Source organism: Ascochyta rabiei, chromosome 6, assembly GCF_004011695.2.
Source record: "Ascochyta rabiei chromosome 6, complete sequence".
NCBI lineage: Eukaryota > Fungi > Ascomycota > Dothideomycetes > Pleosporales > Didymellaceae > Ascochyta > Ascochyta rabiei.
Genome location: NC_082410.1, coordinates 943282 through 966587, shown reverse-complemented (window position 1 = coordinate 966587; position 23306 = coordinate 943282). Strand labels below are relative to the sequence as shown.

General features: G+C 54.2%; 7 protein-coding genes across 7 annotated transcripts, besides 10 other annotated features; 1 reads left to right on the top strand and 6 right to left on the bottom strand.

Moving 5' to 3' along the window:
- Positions 1 to 363: 363 nt before the first annotated feature.
- Positions 364 to 427: a tandem repeat.
- A 47-nt stretch (positions 428 to 474) lies between these two features.
- Positions 475 to 2268, bottom strand: EKO05_0004198 (uncharacterized protein; the record flags this gene model as incomplete). The annotated part of the gene is made up of 2 exons (XM_038939005.1): positions 475 to 1855; positions 1904 to 2268. The coding sequence occupies 2 exons, from the start codon at positions 2266 to 2268 to the stop codon at positions 475 to 477; spliced, it is 1746 nt and encodes a 581-aa protein (XP_038800008.1).
- A 602-nt stretch (positions 2269 to 2870) lies between these two features.
- EKO05_0004197 (uncharacterized protein) lies at positions 2871 to 3139 on the bottom strand (the record flags this gene model as incomplete). Its single annotated transcript, XM_038939007.1, has 2 exons — positions 2871 to 3022; positions 3070 to 3139. 2 exons carry the CDS (start codon positions 3137 to 3139, stop codon positions 2871 to 2873), a joined length of 222 nt encoding a protein of 73 aa, XP_038800007.1.
- A 116-nt stretch (positions 3140 to 3255) lies between these two features.
- Positions 3256 to 3307: a tandem repeat.
- Positions 3308 to 4528: 1221 nt separating this feature from the next.
- EKO05_0004196 (Gamma-glutamyltransferase) lies at positions 4529 to 7729 on the bottom strand (the record flags this gene model as incomplete). Its single annotated transcript, XM_038945524.2, has 1 exon — positions 4529 to 7729. The coding sequence occupies one exon, from the start codon at positions 7727 to 7729 to the stop codon at positions 4529 to 4531; it is 3201 nt and encodes a 1066-aa protein (XP_038800006.2).
- Positions 4665 to 4705: a tandem repeat.
- Positions 6680 to 6724: a tandem repeat.
- Positions 7730 to 8050: 321 nt separating the features above from the next.
- Positions 8051 to 8719, bottom strand: EKO05_0004195 (uncharacterized protein; the record flags this gene model as incomplete). Its single annotated transcript, XM_038945523.1, has 1 exon — positions 8051 to 8719. One exon carries the CDS (start codon positions 8717 to 8719, stop codon positions 8051 to 8053), a length of 669 nt encoding a protein of 222 aa, XP_038800005.1.
- Positions 8720 to 9412: 693 nt separating this feature from the next.
- Positions 9413 to 16105, bottom strand: EKO05_0004194 (uncharacterized protein; the record flags this gene model as incomplete). Its single annotated transcript, XM_059636334.1, has 1 exon — positions 9413 to 16105. One exon carries the CDS (start codon positions 16103 to 16105, stop codon positions 9413 to 9415), a length of 6693 nt encoding a protein of 2230 aa, XP_059492317.1.
- Positions 14981 to 15002: a tandem repeat.
- Positions 16106 to 16471: 366 nt separating the features above from the next.
- Positions 16472 to 20388, bottom strand: EKO05_0004193 (uncharacterized protein; the record flags this gene model as incomplete). Its single annotated transcript, XM_038939071.2, has 2 exons — positions 16472 to 20288; positions 20342 to 20388. The coding sequence occupies 2 exons, from the start codon at positions 20386 to 20388 to the stop codon at positions 16472 to 16474; spliced, it is 3864 nt and encodes a 1287-aa protein (XP_038800004.2).
- Positions 19876 to 19939: a tandem repeat.
- Positions 20389 to 20447: 59 nt separating the features above from the next.
- Positions 20448 to 20472: a tandem repeat.
- Positions 20473 to 20740: 268 nt separating this feature from the next.
- Positions 20741 to 20771: a tandem repeat.
- A 76-nt stretch (positions 20772 to 20847) lies between these two features.
- Positions 20848 to 20883: a tandem repeat.
- A 550-nt stretch (positions 20884 to 21433) lies between these two features.
- EKO05_0004192 (Integral membrane protein SED5) lies at positions 21434 to 22511 on the top strand (the record flags this gene model as incomplete). The annotated part of the gene is made up of 2 exons (XM_038938725.1): positions 21434 to 22427; positions 22480 to 22511. The coding sequence occupies 2 exons, from the start codon at positions 21434 to 21436 to the stop codon at positions 22509 to 22511; spliced, it is 1026 nt and encodes a 341-aa protein (XP_038800003.1).
- Positions 21482 to 21564: a tandem repeat.
- Positions 22512 to 23306: the final 795 nt, after the last annotated feature.

Below are 23306 nucleotides of genomic sequence, written 5' to 3'. Positions count from 1 at the left end.
GTTGATTCGTCGCTAACGATAAACAGGTGGCTGAACAGCGACCTCTCATCCAATCGTGACACATCCATCTCTACATCCAGCTACGACAGTCCCTGCAACGCGTCTTCCAAGTTTCGAGTTCCGGGGAGGGCGTGCGCTGGCAAGTGAGGCGGCGCCAGATCTACGTCAGACCGCTTGCTCGACAGCACCTCAGACATCCTCGTGTTTGCGCTGATGAGAGACGTGATGATGAAATGAGCTGTGAGGCCTCGGCCCTTGTGATAGATTGCATACTCGTCGTTGCTTGCATTCGAAGAAAGGTATGTTGCAGCGCCTACTCAACCAGTTCATCTTAACTCCGTGTCAGCACACTTCGTGTGGTACATAGAATAGTATAATAGTCTAGAATAGTCTAGAATAGTCTAGAATAATATAGAATAGTATAGAAAGTATGCTTCGTGATGCTCATATTCAAGCCGGTATGTACTCCGTGATCTACCGCCGTGCGATCTGTTTCACACCCACGACAATACCAACAACAAGCAGCACCGCATTAAAAGCTGCCATCATATAAAATGGGCTTCCCGGCCCTGTACTATCGAAGAGCGCACCTCCCAGTTTGGTCAACAATAATATTCCAAAGCCGCCAAGCAGGCTATACGTCCCAGCTATTGAGCCCTTCATATCATTGTAGGATTTCGACTCCAGAGGAGAACTAGGTCTTGATGTGCTATAGCTTTGGTTCTGAGGTAAGAGCGGCTCTTCCTCGTGTACAGGCGTAATGGGCGCACTGGTGGGCGGTGTAGCACCTGCCGAGGGGTGGTAACTTGGGGCTGTTGAATCAATCGTAGAACCGTCCGCGCTGGGCTCATCGTTGTTGATGCCGCGTCCAAGGAGTGCGAGGGAGCATACGATGGCGCCGATCTGGCTTATGCCAAGCAATGCAACAATGATGAAGATGGCGCCTGTGCCGTTTTCGCTCTTGTAGTCTGGGCTGGCGAGTGACCCGAACATGGCATAGCCTGCAACGCCTGAAGCTGCTGCGAGGAGCAGAGGAAGGTTGTATCTTGGATACTTGCCAGAGAGGTAGCCAAAGACTGGAGCGCAGAGAAGGGCGATGAGCTGGCTGATTCCAGTGAGCATGGCGGCAAGCTTGTAGGCCTGTGGACAGGCATGTTTTATATCGGAGGGGTTCGAGGGGTCGACAGCACATTCGCCAGTTTGGAGGAAGTAGTGGTTCGTGAAGAGCGGAATGAAGAGTGAGATGGCCACGGATGATGCGCGTGCGACAAACCCTCCAACGTAGCCCAGGCCTATGAGGGGTGACTTGAAGCCCAGGCGGACGCTCTCGAGAAAGAGGAAGGGGTATGACAAGACGAGGTCGTGTGCATGGTACGAATCGGCACTCTTGGGCTCGTCCTTGCCAGTAAGACGTCTCCATCCTTTCTCCTCTTCGCCAGGCAACTGGCGCAGGCCGAAGAAGCAGCCGATGGCGACGAGGATGGCGATGGCGCCCACGACGTAGAAGGCGGCCGCTACAGCAGCAGCAGGACTCTCGCCGGCCTGCTGGAAGCGCGTAGGTAGGGGCAAGAAGATCAACAGGGCCACTAGGGCGCCACAGCCGGTGAACATGCCAACCAAACCTGCTAGCTGCGATGTAGATGCGCTGGTGTTCTTCTTCGCTGGGATACCTCCATCGGGTTCTTGAGAGCTGGAGCGAAAGCGGTCGGGGGTAATCGTAAGCTCCGAAGAGATAGAAGCCGCGCCAGCATGCCGACTGCCATTGGCGACACGCCTCAGCGTAGGGCTTCGGGGATCTGGTTTGGCCTCCCTAACAACCGTCATACTCGGCAGAATTGCAGTGACCATGGTCGCCCTACACATGTCAGCCCTCTCGTCCCCCCAGAATTAGGAATAGACTCACGTCGCGCTCCCTCCCAGACTGAACAGCACTCTCGCCAGCAGCAGCTGCGGGTAGACGTTGCTCGCCTGGACCAACACCCACAAGCTCACACCCACAACCACGTACCCCGCCACCGCAACAGCCCTAACTCCCACCCTGTCGCTCAGCAGCCCCCAGACGGGACACGCGACCAGCGCGACCAGCTCATCCACGAACCCCAACGTGCCTACCGCCCCGCCGACATTCTTGCTCTGTCCAATGCGCTGTGTGATGACGAAGCTGATGCTGCTGTTCAGGAACACAAGGAAGGCGATGCTGAAGAGCGCGACGCCGAATAGGTAGGATGCGATTTGCGTGCGTGTCGCGGTGAAATTTAGGCCGAGCATCGTTGTGAAAAGCTCGGTGGGAGCCGACGTGATTATCGAGAGAGCATTGAGGTGTAAAGGTTGGATAGGCGTGAGATGGGATGGTTGGGCTGCCCTTGAATACCGCGGAACAGGACGTCATTTAGCAAACACGCGCTAGCCACGCCCTGAGTGAGCGTGCATACGAATCATCTGCCCATGATCTTCTTCGTGTGACCCTTGTTTTGAGCGTGCCTGTCGATCAACGTGTTAGGCTGATGTTGAATTTAGAAAATGTAATAATTGTTGCAGTAACAATGTGGATCAATTGCGCCATCTAAATACTGCCAGCAATCCATAACGTCCAAGAACGAAGGGCGCATGAATAGGAACCTTGGGCCATCAGCCATCCTTGCCAATGCTGATCAAACGCCGGATAATATCCAAATCTCTATCTAAGTCGCCGGAGACCCCTCTGATTCGGCTGTGAAGCCTTTGCGCGTTTATATCCCAAAAAGCTAACCATAACTCCATGCCACGCTATGCCCAAGAAAACAATCCGATCACAAAGCGACAACAACTAGTTGTACCCATCTCTCCCAGCTATGGCTGCGACGGTGACTGAGGAGACTTCCAACGGGCCGTTATCGGTAGTAGCCAGCATTGCCGGCCGAGGTCGAGGTGTTGGGGTCATAAGTCGGGCCCGAGGGCTTATGGACGACGACTGTCGCCTGTGGCCGGCCGCCATAGCTGTGTGAAGATTGGGCCGATTGCGCATGGTTGCTGGACGCGGTGGCTGTTACCTGTTAGATTTGTGCCATGGAAGATGTCAATATAACATACTGGAACTGGTCGATGGCCTCGGTGCGTAGGCTGCCTTGCCCTGGTAGTAAGCTCCGTAAGACGAAGACATGATTGGTTGTTGTTGTTGAGGTTCTCGAAGCCGTTCAAAGGTGGTATTGGTTTGTTGGCTCGACCTTGGTCGAGGAGAACTTATTGACTGAATGAAGCACGCAGTAGCGATGACTGGTGTGTGAGTGTAGTGAGTAGTGTAAATATGATTGATGTTTGTGTGTAGAGTTGGAGACAAGAAGAGAAGCTGCCTACATTTTATACAGGCAGACACCTGAGGCCGTCACTTGCGCAGCACGCGGTTGGCTCTGCCACGGAGTTCTCCTACGAGTCCACCGTTTCTGCCTGGACGCGCAGCCAAGTCAACGAATAATTTACAAGCTTGGAAATCATTGACCGTGGCAGTGTAGTACATTCTCCGCCGAATCCGAATCGATTCCCCAGAGCGAAAGGGCGGAGCGCGCACTAGGCCAGTCCAAATGCCTGAAACTGGCGAACATCCAAGAAGATAGACGAATAGTCACAGTGATCATTCAAGGTGCTCGGGAAACCCACTGCTACGGCACTGAAACAGTCAGAGAAGCGCGTTCGGCGCGTTGTTCGACGCGGATATGACTGTGCTGCTGCTACAGGCCTACGTACCTGCAGCACAGCAGTGGCGAGGCGCGATCCATTGATGTTCGGCGGAGCCAGGCTGAAGCGTGCAAGGTGTACAACTGACAATGAAGGTGTCGATTCTAGGTGACCGGCCTAGCGTGGGGGCCTTTGCTGCCTGAAGCCAAGTGAAGTGCAAACAGAAACCTCACCGGGTCATAGAAATGAGAAGAAGAGACACAAAGCTGATGGATCTGTGGAGGAATGATAGGCATAGAGAGAAGAACTAGGCACCATGGCGGTGTTGTAGCAGGCACGGAGTTGAAAGAAGAGGCGGTGCAGGTTGTGGTGGGGTTCTGGTCAGCAGGCGCCTTGTCAGGCGCTCTGCAAGGTTGCCCCGCCTGTCGGGAGCTTGACTGGCGACTGCTATGGAGGTGTTGTTAATTCTGACTAAACATCATGGAATTGAGATGGTTGCGCGTCCATAGGGTTGGATACAATGGATGCTGCGTCTAGTGGGATGTGGTGTTTTGCCAAGAGAAGATGACGCGCGAAGACGATGAGGGCGCCTTCATTCCATTATCTTTGCAACTACGTATCACGCGCTTTCAAAATCCATGACAGATCACAAAAGCATACGGAGAACACCTAAAAGCCAAGCTGCTTCACGTCTATTAGGCTGGATTCTTTGACGAGTTGTTCTACGTCTAGACACACAATATGATGCCGTCAACAAACTGCCCCCCCACCCAGGGTAGATCAAGACCAATGTATCAGTTAGTCTGCTATATGACAGCACTTCTGGCACCTCCGAACGTGCAGCATCACCTGCCGATTAGTAAGACCCTCAGAACCATCATGATTTCGAGCTTCCGCCTCCGCCTCGTCCGCCACGGCTTGATGTATCATCCCCATCGCCAAGCTTGTGGCCAGTGCCATGCGCAGACTCTCGAAACGAATGCAACGGGCTGATTCGGTCAGCTGGGGCTGCTCCGCGGCCACGTGAGACGGAAAGACCACGGCCACGGCCACGATCTGATCCGCTTGGCGATGCTGACGGGAGAACATCCGGCCCTGCGCCTGGTACTTGTCCACGGCCGCCAGAACCGTAGCCATGGTAGTAAAGAGAGAACCCTCTATACCCACCACGCGCTGCCTGGGCCGCAATATGGCTCGAGGCGATGCCTGGGGCTAAGGGAATCTCACAGTCGTCCACGGCCTCATGGTCATCGAAGTTGGATGCATTGGAATCCAATCCAAAAAACGATGAGTACTGACTTGAAGGCGGCTGCGAGCCAGTATCATGAGCGTTCTCAGGGTATGTTCCCTTGACTCTTGCTTTCTTCGACTTCGACTCGACGTCCTCTTTGGGGAAACCCGGAAGTGCAACAGCTGCACCATACTTCAGTAGGTGCCGGTGTAGTTCAGGTAGCGCCGCGCCGTAGCCAGTCTCAGGAGCCGAGACACCGAATTTGGTTAGAAAATTTGGAAATATTGAAGGCAGAGTGCTAGATGCTGACTTCTTGCTCCACTCGATGACGGTCCGCAGGATGCTGTCTGCGTTGGATCGGAAGTGCTGCCCCACGACATCTTCCCAGATCTGAGGGGGCTTCTCTAACCAGTTAAGCATCGCTAAACGCACAGTCAACTCGCGCAGCTTGCGATTGTAAGCTTCAGAGGCACTGTTATTGTAGCCAACGCCATGGCTGCGTTCGCGCCCCGGCTCGTTGTACCATGGTTGTTCACAAAAGACCATAGCTTGAAGAGAGACAAGCACTTGGAGGAGCGTTGATTCTCTGGGCTTCCAAGGTTCTCCAGACCAAGTACCTAGTAGGGATAGGCATACCTTGCCATCAGGGTACAGATTCGGGTTGATGCTAGCCACGCCACCCCCGGTCCCTTTGAAAGAAACCATTGGTGGCACGTTTGGATACTCCACAGGACAGTAGAAGTCGAACTCGAACAGGCCGTTCTCATATGGACTGTCTCCAGGACCGACGATGATGCATTTCATCATATCGAGTCTGGACTCTCCGTGTCGGACGAAGATTCCAGGGGGTAAACTGGATTTTAAGACATTGATCTCCGAGATTAAACGTTTGAAGCGACGGGGGCCCGAGCGGAACTGCGCTTTTGCCATCGTTGCGAACGCATGTGTGGCGCATACATGATCATCGTCAAAATCGCTGATAGCAGCTACTTTTTCCGTGGAGACGATTGGCGCATCAGCACTGCAAACATCCAGATTTGGTGCCAGAATGTATACCGAGAGACTTTTCCATAATGTCGAGATCCTCCGACACAGGGATAGCAGCTCCTGGTCGCCTCCAGCATGGTAAATTGCCTCGTAATGCTCAGCGTTCTTCAGCAGCATATCACTAAGCTTACTCAGATCGCGCAGACTTTCAGCAATGGCTGGAGCCAATATAGTCGATCTGGCTTGAGCGCGGCAGAACGATCGCGTGAGTAAGTTGCATGATTCAGCTTCTTGTGGCTTTCCCGTGAAGACTGTCAAGTGTGCCGTAGTAGAGTGCATACCAATGGTTTGAACAAAGTCTACAAGTGCACTATAAGCTGACTTTCGGGCAAAAGCATCGTCCAGCGAGTCGTTGCGCAATAGTTCGGTACAATAGTCTAGAACTTTACTCTCTAAGAGCAGTTCTGTGACAGTCGCTGGCGGATCCAAGTCGAAGTGATAGCTTCGATCAAGAGACGGCAATAGATAGTGAAGAAGGCCAAGAACTATCGCGCCTAGCTTGTCAAAAGTTTGTTGAGCAGTGAGGGCTTGCGATCTATTGTCGAGTGGCTTTCTGCCAGGTCCTGTCTTTCTGAATATGGCGCTCTTCAGCTTCGAGGTGCTCCACTGAATCTTCGAAAGATCGTCGTCGTCAAAGTCAGATTCGAAGTCGTCAAGACCCATTGACGACATGTAGCCTGAGTAACCTTCACTACCGCCATAGCCAACACCACTTTGCTGGATAAGTTTGGCTTTCCCCTTGCCTTTCCCTTCAGGTTTTGGTAGAGGTAGAGGTTGAGGTTGAGGCTCAGATTGTGCTTTTGCCATATCCGCCTCATTCGCAGCCTCGATCTTTGTCCAACAATAGAAGCTGTCGAAGCCACAAAGTAACAGCCAGATGAGGATCAGACGGCCATCCTCGCAACACCAGAATACTGACTTGTTCCCAACGAGAACCGTAGACCGCTTCGGATTAGGTGTTGAGCATGCGATGCAGGAGAAATTCGAACAAGTCTTGCATGTGAGTAGCGAAGAGAGTGTACCTTTCCCTTCGTACCAGTCTTTGAAGAGACTGCTCACATCTGACTCACATTTGAAGTAACGTTCGCTGCAATTAGAACACTGGCTCGCTTTCAAATAGGTTACGAACGCCGAAAGTGTCTCAAACTTTCTCCCGGCGGGAGCCTCTGTCTCGCTACTTACAGCCTCGGTGTCGCCAGTGACCGTTTGACGTGAAGCTGCAGACGAGGCTGATCCATTTCGAGGATATGGAGGTGATTGTTCAGCATTCTGGCTTTCTTCGTCGTTGAACTGCATTCGTAAAGCAAATTCGAAGTCGGCTTCGTTATCAGCTAGTCGCTTTGACGCGGCTGCTATTGCTTCTGCATGCCCGCCCAGGTCTCCATTCAACTCAGCAGACAGCTTCAAGGCGAGCTGAAAATCAACTTCTTCGAAGCTAGATGTTTGAGGAGAGTGCGACCGGCGATGGCGGTTGTAATTCTGCCTACTGCTCATGATGTAGTGTTGAAGTGGCTGTGAATCGCACAGGTGGCGGGCGAGTGTAAATCCTATCCCGGAAGGTGAATTATGCGGTTGGTGAAGTCCAGAACTTTTTGTTCTTAAGTAGTTCCGAGCAAGACTGACTTCACTTTGGTTTGCGCCGCGGTTCTCTTGTGGTACATGCGCAAGGCTGAGCAGCTTCACTGCATACGAGGTGGGTGAGATGTGCAGGGAAAGCTGTACTGGATCGTAACGAATAAAAGAAACGTTTTGCGCAGTGACGGTGAACCATGGAACTGGAAACACCGAAAAGGTTCCCATTGGTAGGCAGCAGCCAAATTTTTGAGGCTGAACCACGGGGCAGATGGATTCCAACTCACGTGGTCTCCAATGCGTGTGTGATGATTGGAGGGTAGGTGTGAGACGCCCGACCAAGACAAACGGTTCTGGGGCGAAATATCACAGTCCCACTAAAGATTGAACGAATTTGACGATTGTGAGAACGAATCTACCGCAAGTCACCCGTCAGTTGCCACGAATCATCGAAACTCTGAAGCTGAGTGAAAGCAATGCTGAACTTCATGAACAATCTACCTTTTTGCCGAAAAGTATTGGAGACGAACGAATTAGTTCATTTTGATCTCAACATCCAGCCTTTCCCTCTTCTCCTCCTTCCTCCTGCGCCCCATGCAGCACCTTCTGCCATAAGCTATTCGCCGCATCTTCATTCTGCTCCCCTACTCCATCAGGCTCAGGAATACCATACAACACCTTCTGTAGCACCCCGACCATCACGTCTCCAGCCCTTCCACCACCAGCACTATCGCCGTACGTCAAATCATACGTCGTACCAACTTGCGGCCGCAGCACCCTTGGCAGCGAGTACGGCCAGGGCTTGAGATTCCCAACAGCAGGCACTGGAACGCTTTGCTGGACCTCAGTGTTGTGGTGAAGGCTGGAGGCGATTAAGATGGTCTGAAACTTCAGACTCACTCTGACACTGCTGCGCCGATCCATCGACATACTCCCTGCCAAAGACATCGGCAACGCGCTTGATAACAGCAGCGGGTGTGTAGCGCCGGGGTCGAAAGTCGAGTACATGCCCATGTGCGCTACGTCTGTGCCATCGTTGCATTTGGATGCGGTCTTGAGGCGCGCAAGAGATAGCATTGGCTCCCAGTCTGCTGCTCGCTGCTTCAAGGCGTCGATGTTGAGAGATTTGGAGAACACCGCGTGTTGCGTGGGTATGACAGACAGTGAGATAGCGCGGGCATGGAGGCGTCTAGAGAGTGTATTTGCGAGGTTGGACATGTTGAAGATTTTATTCTCGAATGCGAATCTGAAGGGACTGAGCTATGCGTGAAAGTGCTCGGTCAAACGTTGTGAAGGAAAGGGGTCTGCGCGAAGATCACGGAGAATATATATGCTCAACAACAGACTAAGGATCTTTTCACCGTCGGTAAAGGTATGCATAGGCGACAGTACCAGAGGTGAAGTGCAGTCCAATTGCTAGTGCCTGCAGTTTCACTCGTAGATTGGGTCGATGAAGCGAGCACTTGGTGCTAGAGTCATCCTGAGAGACCGCATGATCCAGTCAACAATTACATTATCCGAGAAAGAATTGTTGACGCCTGTGTCGAACCATGGTTGAGAGCGGCCGTGTACCAAGCAGTAAGATACACGAACCCAAAGGCAACAGCAATGCATGGTATACTTCAACATAAGCATTGTAAATGATTGCATTATGAACATCGATCGAAGGAAAAGAGTAGTGCAAAAGAAAGAATGACGCTACATTTGTTCGAATATTACAAAGATTGCAAGTTAAAGATGTACGGAAATGAGAGTACACGATGGGGTATCCAACTCTTTTCGAGAAACGAGAAAACAATGATGCCTAAGCGCGATGCGACGCTAAGATGCAAGAAGCAAAGGTCTCTCTATACAAGGGGGATAAAAATAGTAGTCAACCGGTTTCTCATACACTTGGGGGGGGGGGGGCACTTAGTCGTCGACATACATGGGTGGTACCCACTCCTGTCCTGGAAAACTAGTAGCTCGCATGACAGGCTCTTCGTCTTCCAGCGCAGGCAACTCAAACACAGGGCGGCTACTGCCGCCTTGCAGACCTCTCCGTTCCCAACCAGGCGTACCACCGTTGTGGCTACCGCGGACGCTTCGGAGACTGCCAACTCGCCCTCCGCCAGAGACGCTGCGCTCGAGTTCTCGTGCCCGAGCACGGGCGGCGTCGCGTTCTTGCTGTTCCCGCTGCCGTTGTGCAGCCTGCATTTGTGAGCGCTGGATACGCTCCATGCGGGCATGCTCCTCTTGTTGAAGCATTTGACGGCGGAGCGATTCGGCACCCATATTAGGGGCTGTGCGTTGAGGCGATGCGGCCATAGAGGCAGGTTGAGGATGCTGCATGAGCCCAAGAGAAGCTTGGCGTGGCCGTCCATCTTGTTGTCGGCCTTGATCGTTCGGTGCCGTCACGATGTCAGGCGGTTGAGGGCGGTCTGGATTACTCTTCTCCATACCGTCATTGGGCACACCCGGACCATCGTACGTTGGCGGTGCGTCATCGGTGACATCTTCGTCATACTGGAGTTGCGTTTCAGGCGCAATCTGGACTTGATTTGGTGCATGTGGCTCATGTTGCCGTTGGTCGAAGTCACCATGAGGTCTTGGAGTATGAGGCTCAGTCGGAGGCGGCTGTATAGGACCCACTGGGCCAGGTGACGAGCGAAGAGGCCACCCAGCGCCTTCTTGAGGACTAAGAGATGCCGGTTGTGGGCTATGTGAAGGTCTATCAAGTGGTGCTGAAAAGGGCGCAGGGTATGGTTGTGGTGAGGTTCGCGGCAGTACCTCTCTGAAGCCACCGCCAGGCTCTTGGGTATTATAGACAGGCGGCGAGAATGGTGAAGACTGCTTGTCAGGCGACACACGAGGAGAAGGCGAAGAAGCATGCCTTTCTGCCTGGGCCTGCTGCTGAGACGCAAACTGCTGCTGAAAAAATTGCTTCTGGCGAGCTCGAACAATGTCCTGCTCGGTGGTACCAGCAGGGAAATTCATGTGCCACGGTCGATCTGGCTGCTGCTGACGTACCTCAGATATGCTAGGCATCCTAGATTTCTGTGGCCGCTGGTCAGCCGCAGGTCCAGCTGCAGGAGGTTCCGGTGTAGGCCCAGAAATAGGCGAAACTACCGACATAGTACTAGCATCTGAATGGTGTCGCGTGTTCGGTGGCATCTGAGACTGCGCAGATACTTGAGGTGAGATTGGTTGCATCTGAGGGTCTGACTCTTGTCGGCCAGCATGGCTGTGCGGTGTCGTGAAAGCATGCTGCTCCCTGTCGAGAGGAGACACAAAGACGCCTTGAACGGGGCCATATGCCCCAGGAATCGGAGGGGTTTCGTACTGAGGCTCAGCCATAGATGAGCTTACACGACGTTGCGCGATAGGCGAGGTAGGGGGCGAAGCTTGGCTAAGAAGTGGTCCAGAAACACTTCGAGTGTTCGCAGTCTGCTGTTGAGCAAGCTGAGCTTGCTGCTGAAGGTGAAATTGATGAAGTTGGAGCTGCTGCTGTTGCAACCTGTGTTGTACCAGCTCATGTTCAGCTTGCCTTTTACGTTCCTCCCTTGTCATAGCCGGCTGCTCTTGGCTCGGCGTTATTTGCTGGTATCGGTCCAGTGGTGGATTGTTCGTTCGTTGCGGCGGGTTGAATTGTTGCAGCTGGTCATAGTGAATTTGAGATCGTCCGAAGACTTCTGGTCTATGCAACGGATGCTGCATTTGCTGCTGTATGCGCTGCCTTTCTTCGTGGGTCGCTCCATAAGCTCCTTGCTCGAAGCCAGATTCTTGTCGTTGCTGTGGTGCTTGCTGACTTATGGCTTGCGAATCTCCATATGCTCCATCCCTTTTCGTAAACTGTTGCTGCCTCTGCTCTTGTGCTTGTTGGTGTAAAGTTACATATGTGCCGTGCACTCCTTGCCCTATTGGATAACGCGGTAGATCTGCATGTAGTCGCTGCTCCACTTCGAACTGTTGCTGTCTCAACTGCTGCTGAGTCCGTTGGTATTCATCCAAAGATGTCCTATAAGCGCCTTGCTCTGGCTGAGCTTTCTCGGGGTAGTAGTATCCGTTTGACGGCAGCCTTGAGAGTGACTGTCGGGCCGGCTGTTGAGATTGTTCGACTGGCGACTGTGGGACAGAATCTATCAGCGTGGGAGTTTCATAGACCGATCGTGGCGGCTGGTCATCTATTTGTCTTGCTTGGCGTTCTTCATTTATCTGCTTCGTCCTCAGATACGCAGAGCCTTCGTCCAATCGCGTGAATGGCCTTTGCTGTTGCTGTGGATATATCTGCTGCAGATGTGGCTGCATCTGCGGCTGCGGAAGTTGGTGAGGTAGGCCTTGCGGTGAAGGCATGTCCGGCAAAATCTGCGGTTGCAGGTGCGCTGGCCCATGGGGAGGCACCAACCGTGGATCCGCAGGTTGTGCTGAATGTCCGGCTGTAGCCAATCCTTGGCCGGAGGCATAAGACATAACAGGCTGCTGAGGGGCAATGATGTGCGTATGCGGTGGGAGCCATTGCTGGACTGGCGGAGACTGCAAGATAGGTTGACTAGTATGTCGTTGAGCCTTCTGCGCCTTCTTCTCTTCTCTCGACAATTTGAACTTTCCTTGGAGCTCTGCAGCTGCATTCCCCTTGCCAAAGAGACCAGTGAACGCCAAAAACCTTTTCTTCTTTCCTGCGTCTGGTATGGTACCAGTAGAAGCACGATAATTCTGTGACTGTGCGCCTTGTGGAAGCGCTAGTTGCTGCTGTGGCTGCGGATGAATATTCTCGTGTTGAGCGCGTATCGCAGGTATTATGGGATCTTGTCGAGACTGTGCTGGCTGCACTTGCGTGGTACCATGGCTGACATGGTTGTAATGTGACTCCGCACCAAGACTAGGAGGCTGCTGCGGAGCTGCAATAACACCAGATTGTCCCACAGAAGCTGATGTAATCTGATCTTGCGAAATACCACTGGCTGCAGACACGAACGATTCCGGTCTGCTGGCATCGGTTGGTGGAGCATTAAGGGCCAAGTTTGACGGCGCTGGAGGTACGTTCGGAGTTTGTGGGGCATTTGGCGAAGTTCTACCGACGATGCCTTTGATGGTAGCCGCTAACCTAGGTTTTATCGATGGCTTTTCAAAGGGTTGAATCACCTGCTGACTTTGGCTCGGTTGTTGCATGTTGAGAGCTTGACTTTCTGTGCCGCGGCTAGGGTGTTTCGCCGGAAGCTGCATCATCTGTTGTCGGTACTCAAACTCATTCCTTGGCCCTGCGAAAGTTCCTGTAGGAGACATTCCAGGTGATGGGCCTGCAACACGGGGGTCCTGACCCTGCATTGACTGGTGCTGCAAAGGAGCGGAGACACTTCGAGGAGCTTGCTGTACCTGGACATCCCCACTCGTGCGAAGGTTCTGTGGATGTCGATCCCGGTGATAGGTGTCCGATGGTAGTTGTCCGTTGGGAGGAGGTATCTCCGATGGAATTGATGGCGGTGTTCGTTGTGGAGGTAGGAGGTCCGGTGCTTGTTGTGCAGGAGATTTTTCACCCTCGTTACCCTTATGACTGTGGGGAACGAAACGTGTCGGCTGGCGGACAACCTTTGTAGAAACTGGCTCTTGCGCCGGTTGCTGTACAGGCTGGACCGGCGGCTGCGAGGTTACCTCACCAGGTGGCCAATGTGTGTCTTGGACCGGCGCGATGTTTGAATAGATAGCACCTGAAGGAGCTGACCGGTACTGCTGTGATCTTCGTTTCGACTGAGGTGGAATTAGTGGTGTAGTCAAGGCGCCTGCGATGGGCTGGTTGATCTGATCTTGAGGCCTCCCGTCATCGTCCTGAGGTCCAGAGATGAAGCTCATAGGCCTCTCAAAGCTGTATCTTCTAGCACGCGAGTGTGGTGTGTCTGGCATGGTTGTCACAGAAGAGGATTCGGTTGTTGTTCGCGCCAGCTGTGCAGGAGCGACGTTAGGCGTGGGATCAACACGCAGTGGGTGGCCGTTCTCGTCGCGTACATCCTTGACCACGCCATTGTGATCGGCATACAAATCGTATTCCTCATGTCTGGCTGTTGGCTTCTGCTCGTCTCTGGCTGAAGTAGGTTCTTCCGGGATTTGCACTTCGGTGAGGTTACTTGTTTTGGCGTTGAAAAAGTCACGCTGCATTCGATCTATCGTCGAAGGCGTTGATCTCCCAGCGTTACTCGATGCAGGTGATATCGGCGTGCTCGAGACGGCTGAGGATATCATTGATAGTAAAGACTTTGAGCGCTCAGGCACAGCCATATTAGACGCGGGGGCCGGTGGATGATGCGCTTGATGAATTGAATCGGACGATGATTTCCCATTGAAGTATCCATTGGGCGCTGCATAATATGAGTTTTGGTTTGGATTCTCAGCCTGGTCAGCCTGCTGTCCTTGGTGAGCGTTCCTTGGCACCTGAGCCACGGGGGTGACCAGGTCGCTTTCGTCCTTCATCTCGACGGCTGTGCCCGGTTCGGAGATCACATCAGCGGAGTTACTCTCCTGGTCCCATGACGCAAGAGACGAATTGGATGCAGCATATTCTTCGACGGCGTGGACGACTTGCAGCTGAGACGCGGAGATCTGTCGCGTCGCGGCTGGCATCGCTTCAGCTCGCTCGGCTCGTTGCGGGGTCAATGCGTCAGTCGATGCCTCGGGCTTCATTGCCTGAAGCAAATCATCGCTGGAACTTGTCGAACTTCCAGTGTATTCCTTGTAGGATGCAACTTGCTCAGGAGCCACAACAGTCGCGTACCGGCTTGCTGGTTGCCTAACTTTTGGGATTGTCAGCTCGCTTGACCCCTGCACTTCTTCCTGCGCCGTTTCGAATCTTTCAATACGAGGTCGTTCCTCAATGCCTTCACCTTGATCTGACCGCCATGTACTGGATTGAACAGGCTCAAGATCAGACCCGACACCAGCGGTGTGGAATTTTTCGACACTGGATCGTGCGCATTTCTTGATGGACTCGTCTTCGTGAATGTGGTCGTTATCTCTGTTTGAAGATGTGGCAACAAGAAATGATGACCGTGTCGAAACAGGCGACACATCATCCGCGCCGACGACTTTGCTCTCGAGCGCCGACTGCATGTCAAATGCCTGACTGGAGGCTTCCCCAATTGTAGGGACGTCCATGGCATCGCTGGTAGGCGAAACGTCGTCGCCAACGCCAATAATCTTAGCGTCGAAGCTTGTTTGGTCGCCATATTTGTCTCCAGGAATCGTGTGTAATGAGTTGGCCTTAGGATTGGAGGTTTTTGTTAGTGAATCGTTCTCATCGGAGAAGTTGCTAGCAACGATAGTTCTAGCCTTGTTCTTGGGTTGTTCAACCTGATCGTCTGCATCGAATCTGTGCGAAGAGCTGTTCCGCAGCCTGTCTTCCGCATTCAGTGCGCTGTCTTCTTCATCGGATACATCGCCAGCGCCAATCACTTCAGTCTCCCAGTTTGGCCGTTGCGCAGCCTGTTCAACGGTATGGTCGGATAGCCCAGTATCATCATCATCATCATCATCAGAGACTTCCTGCAAAGATGCCCTTGATGAGCGTAGCAAAGGACTGACTTCACCCGAAAACCGCATCGCGAAGCTTTGTGGAATAGGTGCTTCATCCAAGTGCCTGACCTGTTTCTCGCCGTCCTTGTCACTCTTGATTGTGCTGAGTAGTGTTCCTGGCCATGGAAGGGATTGTTCTTCTTCTGAACGCGAGGATGACTTTGCTAGCGGCTCGTAGGTCGTATCTGATGTGTTTTTGCTGTCTAGGTCTTTGCTCGAGTCCAATGATCGAGTGTCTTTTGATCCATCATACTGCTCAGAAAGCTGGACTAGGTCTGCAGGTGCTGGCGTGCCATCAGTGTACACTGGCAGCACCGGCTGATGACTCGTCTCGTCTTCAATCCGATCAGCCTCTGCCAGTGTACGCTTTGAAAGGACTGGAGAAGTATCACCCATCCAGAGGCCTTTCGTGATTGGCGAGCTGTGTCCGGCCCGAGGTGAGTTGGTCTTACCGCTTCTATCGTCATTCCAGGGCGCACGTGGCAAAACACTGGCGGAATGTGGCTGGTGTGCTTTGCTATCAGGTATGTCGAAATCGGTGATGATTGGACTGGTCCCTACACTTCGAGATACTTTGGCTGGCGGTGTGGCATGTCGTATCGCAGACTGAAGCATTAAGCTTGCGTTTCCCCAACTTCGACTTCGTCTGCCCCACCGCTCATTGTGAACTCCAGTAGGTATAGGAGGCACCAGCGGCACAATATCGTCCTGTATCTCGGTTTCCGATACAAAGCTTGTTCTTGTTGGCGAAGCTTGTATTCCTGTACGACCTCGTGCGTACGATGGAGACAGGGGAGTCAACTGATCGGCCGAACCTCGGTGTGCGGGGTGCATGCCTAGGTCCGGTGCGTGATACGAATGCGGGCGACCTTGGAAAGCTTTCGGTATATCTGGTACATCGGTGGGAGCCCTAGTCAACGAAGTAGTCGAAACCAGTGATATAGTGCTTGGAAAAGGCACGCTGACCGATCTTGGTCGAGACCTTGATCGCCGAAATGGCGATGAGAAGCGGCGGCGTCTCTTAGACTCGTCGGGACCATCTGTGGCCACGAGAGAACTGCTCATGGTGTTCACCGGCGTGGTCGTGGTCGCGATCGGCCCAAGCTCTTTGGAGGCTTCGCGAGAATGCGCCGAGTCCTACATCACACATCAATCAGCACTTAGACCAAGGGCAAAACGTGGTGTAGTAGGAACTAAAGGTTAACATTTCAATCATTATGACTACTCGAGAAAGAAAGCGATACGCCATACAGATGGCGTTGGACACATCATATGCTCAGAACAATTTCAAGATGTCGAAAACGCCCAAATTAAAGAGTCTGCATCCAACCTCATCCAGCTACATGTCGCAATCCTATTGCTAGGTAGTAAGGAGAAACTTGCGCCATCATATCAAATCATTGCTAGGAGGGAAAGGCGAGGAGGAAGAAATTATTTGTCTACCTTGTCGCGATTGAAGCGGCTCTTGCCCTTGGCAAACAAGCCCTTTGCACTTGTCATGCCTTTTCCGCTCAACACACCAGCAGTATGAAGTAAGTCTTTGCCTTTAGCTTGCATCTGTTGGGTCTGGATCGAATGACTTGCAGTCCGACCTAGGAAACCTGAGGCGGTCTTTGTGGGTCCTGCAGTTGGAGAGTTCGACGAGGCTGGCACTTGCGCAGCTGTCGAATTGTACTGCTCGTAGTATGCACCGGCCGAGGGCTGGCTGTTGCCCGAACCGGTGAACTTGCCTAGCATAGCAAGGGAGCCAGTGTGCTTGTGGCGAAACGTCCCTGACTGAGGCCTAGGCTGAGGGAAGGGTTGCACACTTTGCGTAGCAAGGCTTGGATCAGCTTCGAAAGTCGCAGCTATCCAGTCACTCAGACCATGGTCAGTGGTAGCCCATTGGTCGCGAGTCTTGTTGTAAGTAGCGATACGCTCCGCGGCCGACCCAATCGTTGCAATTTCTCGAGCACCTAAAGGCTTGTCCGATGCGGGAGACTTTAGGGATGCAGATGATTTAGTTTCAGGTTCGTGGACCGCGGATGACTCAGGTGCCTCTATGGATCCGGTTAATGCTGTGTGAGCAGAGACTGCCGGATTCGTGTCTTGCTGCTCCATGTGCTGTTGTGATGGTGACACTGCTTCGGTCTCCTTCGGCGGCTGGGGAGAATGTTCAGCGCTCCAGCGCGGAGGAAGATCGACAGCTTCAGGATCCAATGCGGAGTTGACGATATGAAGCCCAGGTGACCTAGTCTGTTCGCGGGTCGGGGGACTTGTAAGCGACAAGCCAGAGCCCGGCGGAGGTGTAACAGCACGAGCTGCAAGTTCGGCATCCGTCAAAGGTTCTGGCTTGGTCACTGTGAAGGTGTGGCCAGGACCAAAGTATGGGTCTTGCGGGATGCCTTCGTTCCATTGCTGCTGCTCTTCTTCCACTGCACGCTCGATCGTTGGGGAAGGAACTCCCTCAGCTTGGATTTGCTTCTCGGGTGTCGCTGAGGGGCTTTTTGCCTCCCAACTGTATCTTTTGAGGGCTGCAGGCTTCTGAGACATCGCAGACTGTATAGAGGACGCTGATTTTAGGGGCGCAAGCTCAGGAATGTTTCTGTCCAGCTCGTTTGAGTTCTTTGGCGAGCCTCTGTCTAATTCTGCATAGTAACTGTCGAGGATGGAGCTAGCTTGATCGGCACCTTTGCTGTCTGGGCGGAGCGAATTGTGATCCGGGTCAGCGGTTGGGACTCTCGACATTCGCAATGGGCTTAAACTTGCGACTATCTCCTTCCGTAGCCGGTCACTCTCCTGGTCATCAGCCGACGGATCAGTACTGAGTTGTTGGGCCATGATCGGCCGTTCAGGTCTAGGCATGAGCTCAGGGGAGTGTTCCTTCAGTGGTGGTGTTGGTGGGAACTCGGATTCAGGGGTGTCTTTTGCTGGTGGCGTTGGTGGTATGCTCGAGATTGCAGATGATGCCCGTTCCATATGTAATGGTCGAGGCATGTAGACGTCGCCGTGAGATCGGCGACCTTGTTGCTCCTGCTCTGAAGAACCGCCGAACCCAGCTGTTGTACGTAACGGCTCAGTCATGGCAGCTCCAGCGTCCTTCAGTGCCGAGATGGGGTCAAAAGCCGGTGTGTCAACCTCAGCAGCCTGACCTTTCTTTGTGGTGGGCGTGAGATCAATGTCTGCAAGGGTTAATGGAGCATCTTTCTCTACGCCTCGGCCTCGATCCGACTCGGTTTGATCAACACGAGCAGCGGGAGCGAATGCTGGCTGGCCTTGGGTCCTCTCCATACCGAGCCCTTTTTCTGTCTCAGTCGGATCGAGAGGTGCTGGGGTCGTAATAGCGTATGACTCCCATCCACCAGGCAGGTGCGGCCTGAATTCTTTCTTGGAACTGCCAGGCTTCCCTGGACTGGCTTTTGTTGGTGAAGGTGCACGAGAATTGTCTTGACTTCGCTCCCACGACTGCATGCTATTCCTCGAAATATTGGACTGAGTCGAGCCGCGCCTGGAGTGTGATATGTCGCCAAATTTACCAGCCAGCGCCTGTACGCGACCTTTGCTTGGCGACTCTGAGCGGTCTCGTGGCAGGGCATCGCCGATAGGTGATTGCGCGTTATGCGATTCGAGAAACGCATCTTGCGATTGCTTCTCTGCAGCGCTAAGCTCGGGAGCTGCTCGCACTGGATTGCTCAACATGGCTGTGGCAATGTCTGCTTCACGTGTGGCGTAATCAGAGTGGGGCCCGCTGAGTCCACCTTCCATAATCTCTGGGCTGTCCGTCGCAATCTGTGCTGCTTCTGGTTCAGGTAAGGTCTTTTGGGGGCCAAACGCAGGCGATCGTGCAGGGCTGTCACCTCGAGTCGGCGTCGCCAAACCGCTACGTGGGAGTGAAGTGTTTGATACGTTGCGGGCGTGGCCTTGGAAAGCGTTCGGGGTCTGCGGAAAGTTGCCGGAGGTTGGCCTGGAGACTGGGGTCCTTGCCTCGTGTGGCTCCTCTGCAATCACGGGTGTACTACCATCGCCAAGATTGCGGACTTTCAGCGCTGAAGTCGCGGAGCTTGGGACACGGCTCATGATAGGACTGATGCCAGATGTGCTGCCGGTGTTACTCCTGTTCAGATCAGAGTCAGAGTCTTTCGATATAGGTGTGGGCGGCACTGAGCGCTGATCGTCGCTGCGGGTGAAAGCCTGATCGACTACTGAGCGGAACCCCTGATCCTGGGAGGGTGACACGACAGGCGCGTGGCTGGCAGGTGTCTGCAGGTCCGGGCCACTAGACCAGAAGTCATTGTCGAAAGTCGGGATGCCTTTGAGTGCAGACGGCACGCGATTGTCGTACTGTGATGGTTGAGGGTCGCTCCTGTCCTGTGACCCAATGTTTAGATCTGGCAGGTGCTCACTTTTCCGCTCGCCGACCGTCTCCAGAGGCTGCAAGTTCCGCCTGTCTGCTGCTGGAGACTTGGGCTCGTTTGTCGGACGAGAAAAAATTGCGTCTGAGTTGGGTCGTGGCGCGTCCATTGACTCTCGCCTTCGCTCCTCCTCCACCCGCTTGTAGATGTCCGCCGGCCTGATGAACGGCAGGGCCTTGTCCTGGCTACCAGCGCGCTCTCGTGGGGAGGCGGCGATTGAAATAAAGTCGATCGGTCCCTGTGGCACGCTGCCCTGTCCTATGCTGCTTTTGCGCGGAGGGAACTGGGTGTTCTGTGGGGAGCTTTGTACATCAGCTGGACCCGTGGAGAAGGGTGTATGCAGCGGTTGAGGCATAGCAGACGGGCTGAAGTCTCGATTCTGCGGAGAGCTACCGGTGTCGTGTTGTTCCATACCGCCAGTCTGAAGCAGCGGCGGCGGTGGTGGCTGTTGCTGTTGCTGTTGTTGATGCTGCTGCTGCTGCTGCTGCTGCTGCTGCTGCTGCTGCTGGAGGTGAGGTATGGACGCTGAAAAGGACCGCTGCTCCTCGCCTGCATCGAACGAGTTCTTGCGCGCCTTGGACAGTGGCGCTTGTGAGGGGTCCGTGAAACTCCGCGACGGCGTGTCATGCAGGGGCCGGTGGCCGTAGTACCGTGGGTTGGAAAGCGGTGCAGGTGCAGGTTCCGGCTGTGGGCTCTCGTCTACCCCATACTCATCGTACTCGTCATAGTCACCCCAGTCGTCGCCGTCGTATGCGTTCTTCTTCGCCTCGACCCATTTTCTTGTTTTTGCACGATTGACGTTGGTCTTGTAGGACACTGGCTGTTGCGCAGCAGAGAAGGGGGATGCGGCTCGCTCACTACATCATCGTCAGTTGTGTGGAGGGGCCAACTCGCTCTGAGCTCTACCTACAGCGGTGACGGGGCCGACTGCTGATTGAAGCGGAATGGGCCTGACATGACGGCCGTGGGGTTGCCGTCCCTGCAGATGGCGAGGGGTCTTTCTGTTTGCCGTGTCCGTGTAGGTGTAGGTGTAGGTGTAGGGCGGGTGCCCTGTTACCAGTCGATGGTGCAGCGCATGCGAATGGCCGTATGCCGCCTGAGAAACGGCACTCGCAGGACTTGAGGTGTCCGCTTCTTGCGCAAACGAGCGTCGAGACGTGTGTAATTGAATGGCCAGCGGAGGTGGAGCTCAAGTCAGGCTTCAAGGAACGATGCAGGGCTGATAGCGCCGGATACGATACGTCAGCACACCAGCTGCACGTCAGGGCCCAACAGGGATCGATGGAGACGGATAGCAATGTGAAGGCTTGGAGAGAGAAGAGAGGAGAGAGGAGAGAGGACAGGCCCAGCAAAAGCAGAGCTCAGCGAGGCTTCAACTGCAGACAGCAGCTGCCATGTTCCCTGTTTACCTTGGACCATCACTCATCAGCCATCATCCATCATCACATTATCCGCAATCTCTCCGCGCAACGCCCCAGCCACATGGGCCACCATCGTACATGGAGATCTGCACCGTCCATCCAAGTGTGAACGCTGCACAACTCAGGCATACGTCGCGACCTGGCCGATGTTGAATACAACACCGTGCTCCATACTTTTCTCTCGTGCCATGGAGCTCGCTGCTGCACTGCTTCCCCAAGTGGCCCGTTTCCCCCCGGTGTTGCAGTGGAATGGAATCGTGAGGCGCGCCACCTGCGCCACTCGACGGGCCAGAGCGGACACGTTCAGTCCAGGGCTGGGGGGAAGTGGACCGTGGAAAGGCGTCAACGCTTGAACGAGCATTTCTCCACCAAACGTCGCAACCGCCAACACACACGTATCGCACGTCCTGTCCCTCCCGCCAAACGCAGAAGACGCCGCCGAGAGACCGAGAGAGCGCAGCACGCCATTGCCCGCTCGCACCCGGAAACGGCGACACACCCTACCCTACCCTCGACATCACCGTCTTCCACGACACACAACTCGAGGACCGCAATCCACGTCTGCGCACATTACCGCCGCCATGGCCGTCTCGATCCAGGACCGCACCGATGAGTTCCGCTCGATTCTCGCCCAGGCCCAGCGACGCCAGGCCCAGTCCAAGACGGGAGCCCAGCGCCAGTCGCTGCTCACAGCCCAGGAGAAGGCCCAGGCAAGCCTCTCGCCGCAACGACAGCGCTCCGAGTTTGCACGCAATGCCGCCGACGTCGCACGCGGTGTCGCAAGCACAATGCAGAAGCTGGAGCGCCTGTCCCAGCTGGCCCGGCGCAAGACGCTGTTCGACGACCGGCCCGTCGAGTTCGACGAGCTCACCTTCGTCATCAAGCAAGACATGACGGCGCTCTCTGGGCAGGTGCAGAACCTGCAGCAGATCAACTCGAAGCTGCACCCCAAGGCGAAGCCAGGCGTCGACCAGGAGGGAGAGCACAACAGCAACGTGGTCCTGCTGCTGAAAGACAAGCTGCAGAACGTGGGCACCAACTTCAAGGACGTCCTCGAGGTGCGAACCAAGAACATGCAGGCATCGCGCTCGCGCACAGAACAATTCCTCTCGACCGCGCAGTCCTCGTCTTCCCTTGACCCTAGCCGGACAGACTCCCCACTCTACCAGACACCGTCGCGAGGACGCTCTCCAGGTGGCTTCAAGAACACAAACGCCGCACAGCAAGACCTGCTCTCCCTCGAGCCCTCAGGCTCATCCGCTCTCACACGTGGCGGGCCACAGTCAGACGCGCAACTGCTGCTTATGGAAGAGGCGCAGCCGCAGAACGCGTACATCCAGGAGCGAGGCCGAGCAATAGAATCAATCGAGTCTACGATCCAAGAGCTTGGCGGCATCTTCAGTCAGCTGGCGCAGATGGTGTCCGAGCAGGGTGAGCAAATTCAGCGCATCGACGCCAACACCGAGGACGTGGTTGATAACGTCGAGGGTGCGCAGCGCGAGCTGATGAAGTACTGGAGCCGGGTGCAGGGCAACAGATGGCTTGTCGCGAAGATGTTCGGTGTTCTTATGATATGTGAGTCTCCGTTTCTCCCCTTGTGCCAGGCTTTGCGACTAACGCGTTGCAGTTTTCCTCTTGTGGGTGCTCATCTCTGGGTAGGCACTATCCATATTCATGTCATTCCTGCATAATACATGGCGTTCAGGGATACAGGATGCATCGACTCTAGCATCGACTGGGCTGGCCTTCTTTCGATTGCGATGACTCGAGTCGGTCTTGTTGCATACGGCACTGTATCTTGCACATCTATACTGTATTCCTACATCTCTTCGCCCTGCACACACATACATTTCAGCAACCATCTCGGAACGACATGTTCCGAGTCGTCTAGACGTTGTAATAGATTTTCGTTCCCATCTTCATTTCACTTTCACTTCCGTTGTGGAGATGTTGCGAACAAGCTTCCGCATCACGGGCCCGTCAGCACACACCGGCCACCTGCTAATGGTAGAGTGACGCCCGCCCTGCATGAATGCGGTGCCTTGGCTGCATGATGTGCGACGTGTGGAGTCGTTGGGACGGGTACCGATGCGATACGAAGTGATGGGACGTCGTACAGAAAGCTTGAAAATAGCATCGTCTGTGAGCGGAACTCGTGCTTCTGCACATACGACAAAAGTAGTAGATGACCAGAAGCCAAGCGCCCACCAACAAAGCAAGTCCCTCTGGTCTGGTTTGCACAAAACGGAATGAGCTGAGAATCGATGCACTCTGTATGCCTTGCGTGTGTGAACGAGTGTCTTGAAGCACAAGTCGGCGAAGTACCGTGTCGATGGATAGCACGTTACGCAAACAGCGGTTCCTGTGCGTCTTCGCAGCCGATGCGGTGTCACGCTGCTCCCTTGCGCAGCAGATTTCGATGAGCACAAACGGCTTGTCACAGGCAGTGGGTAG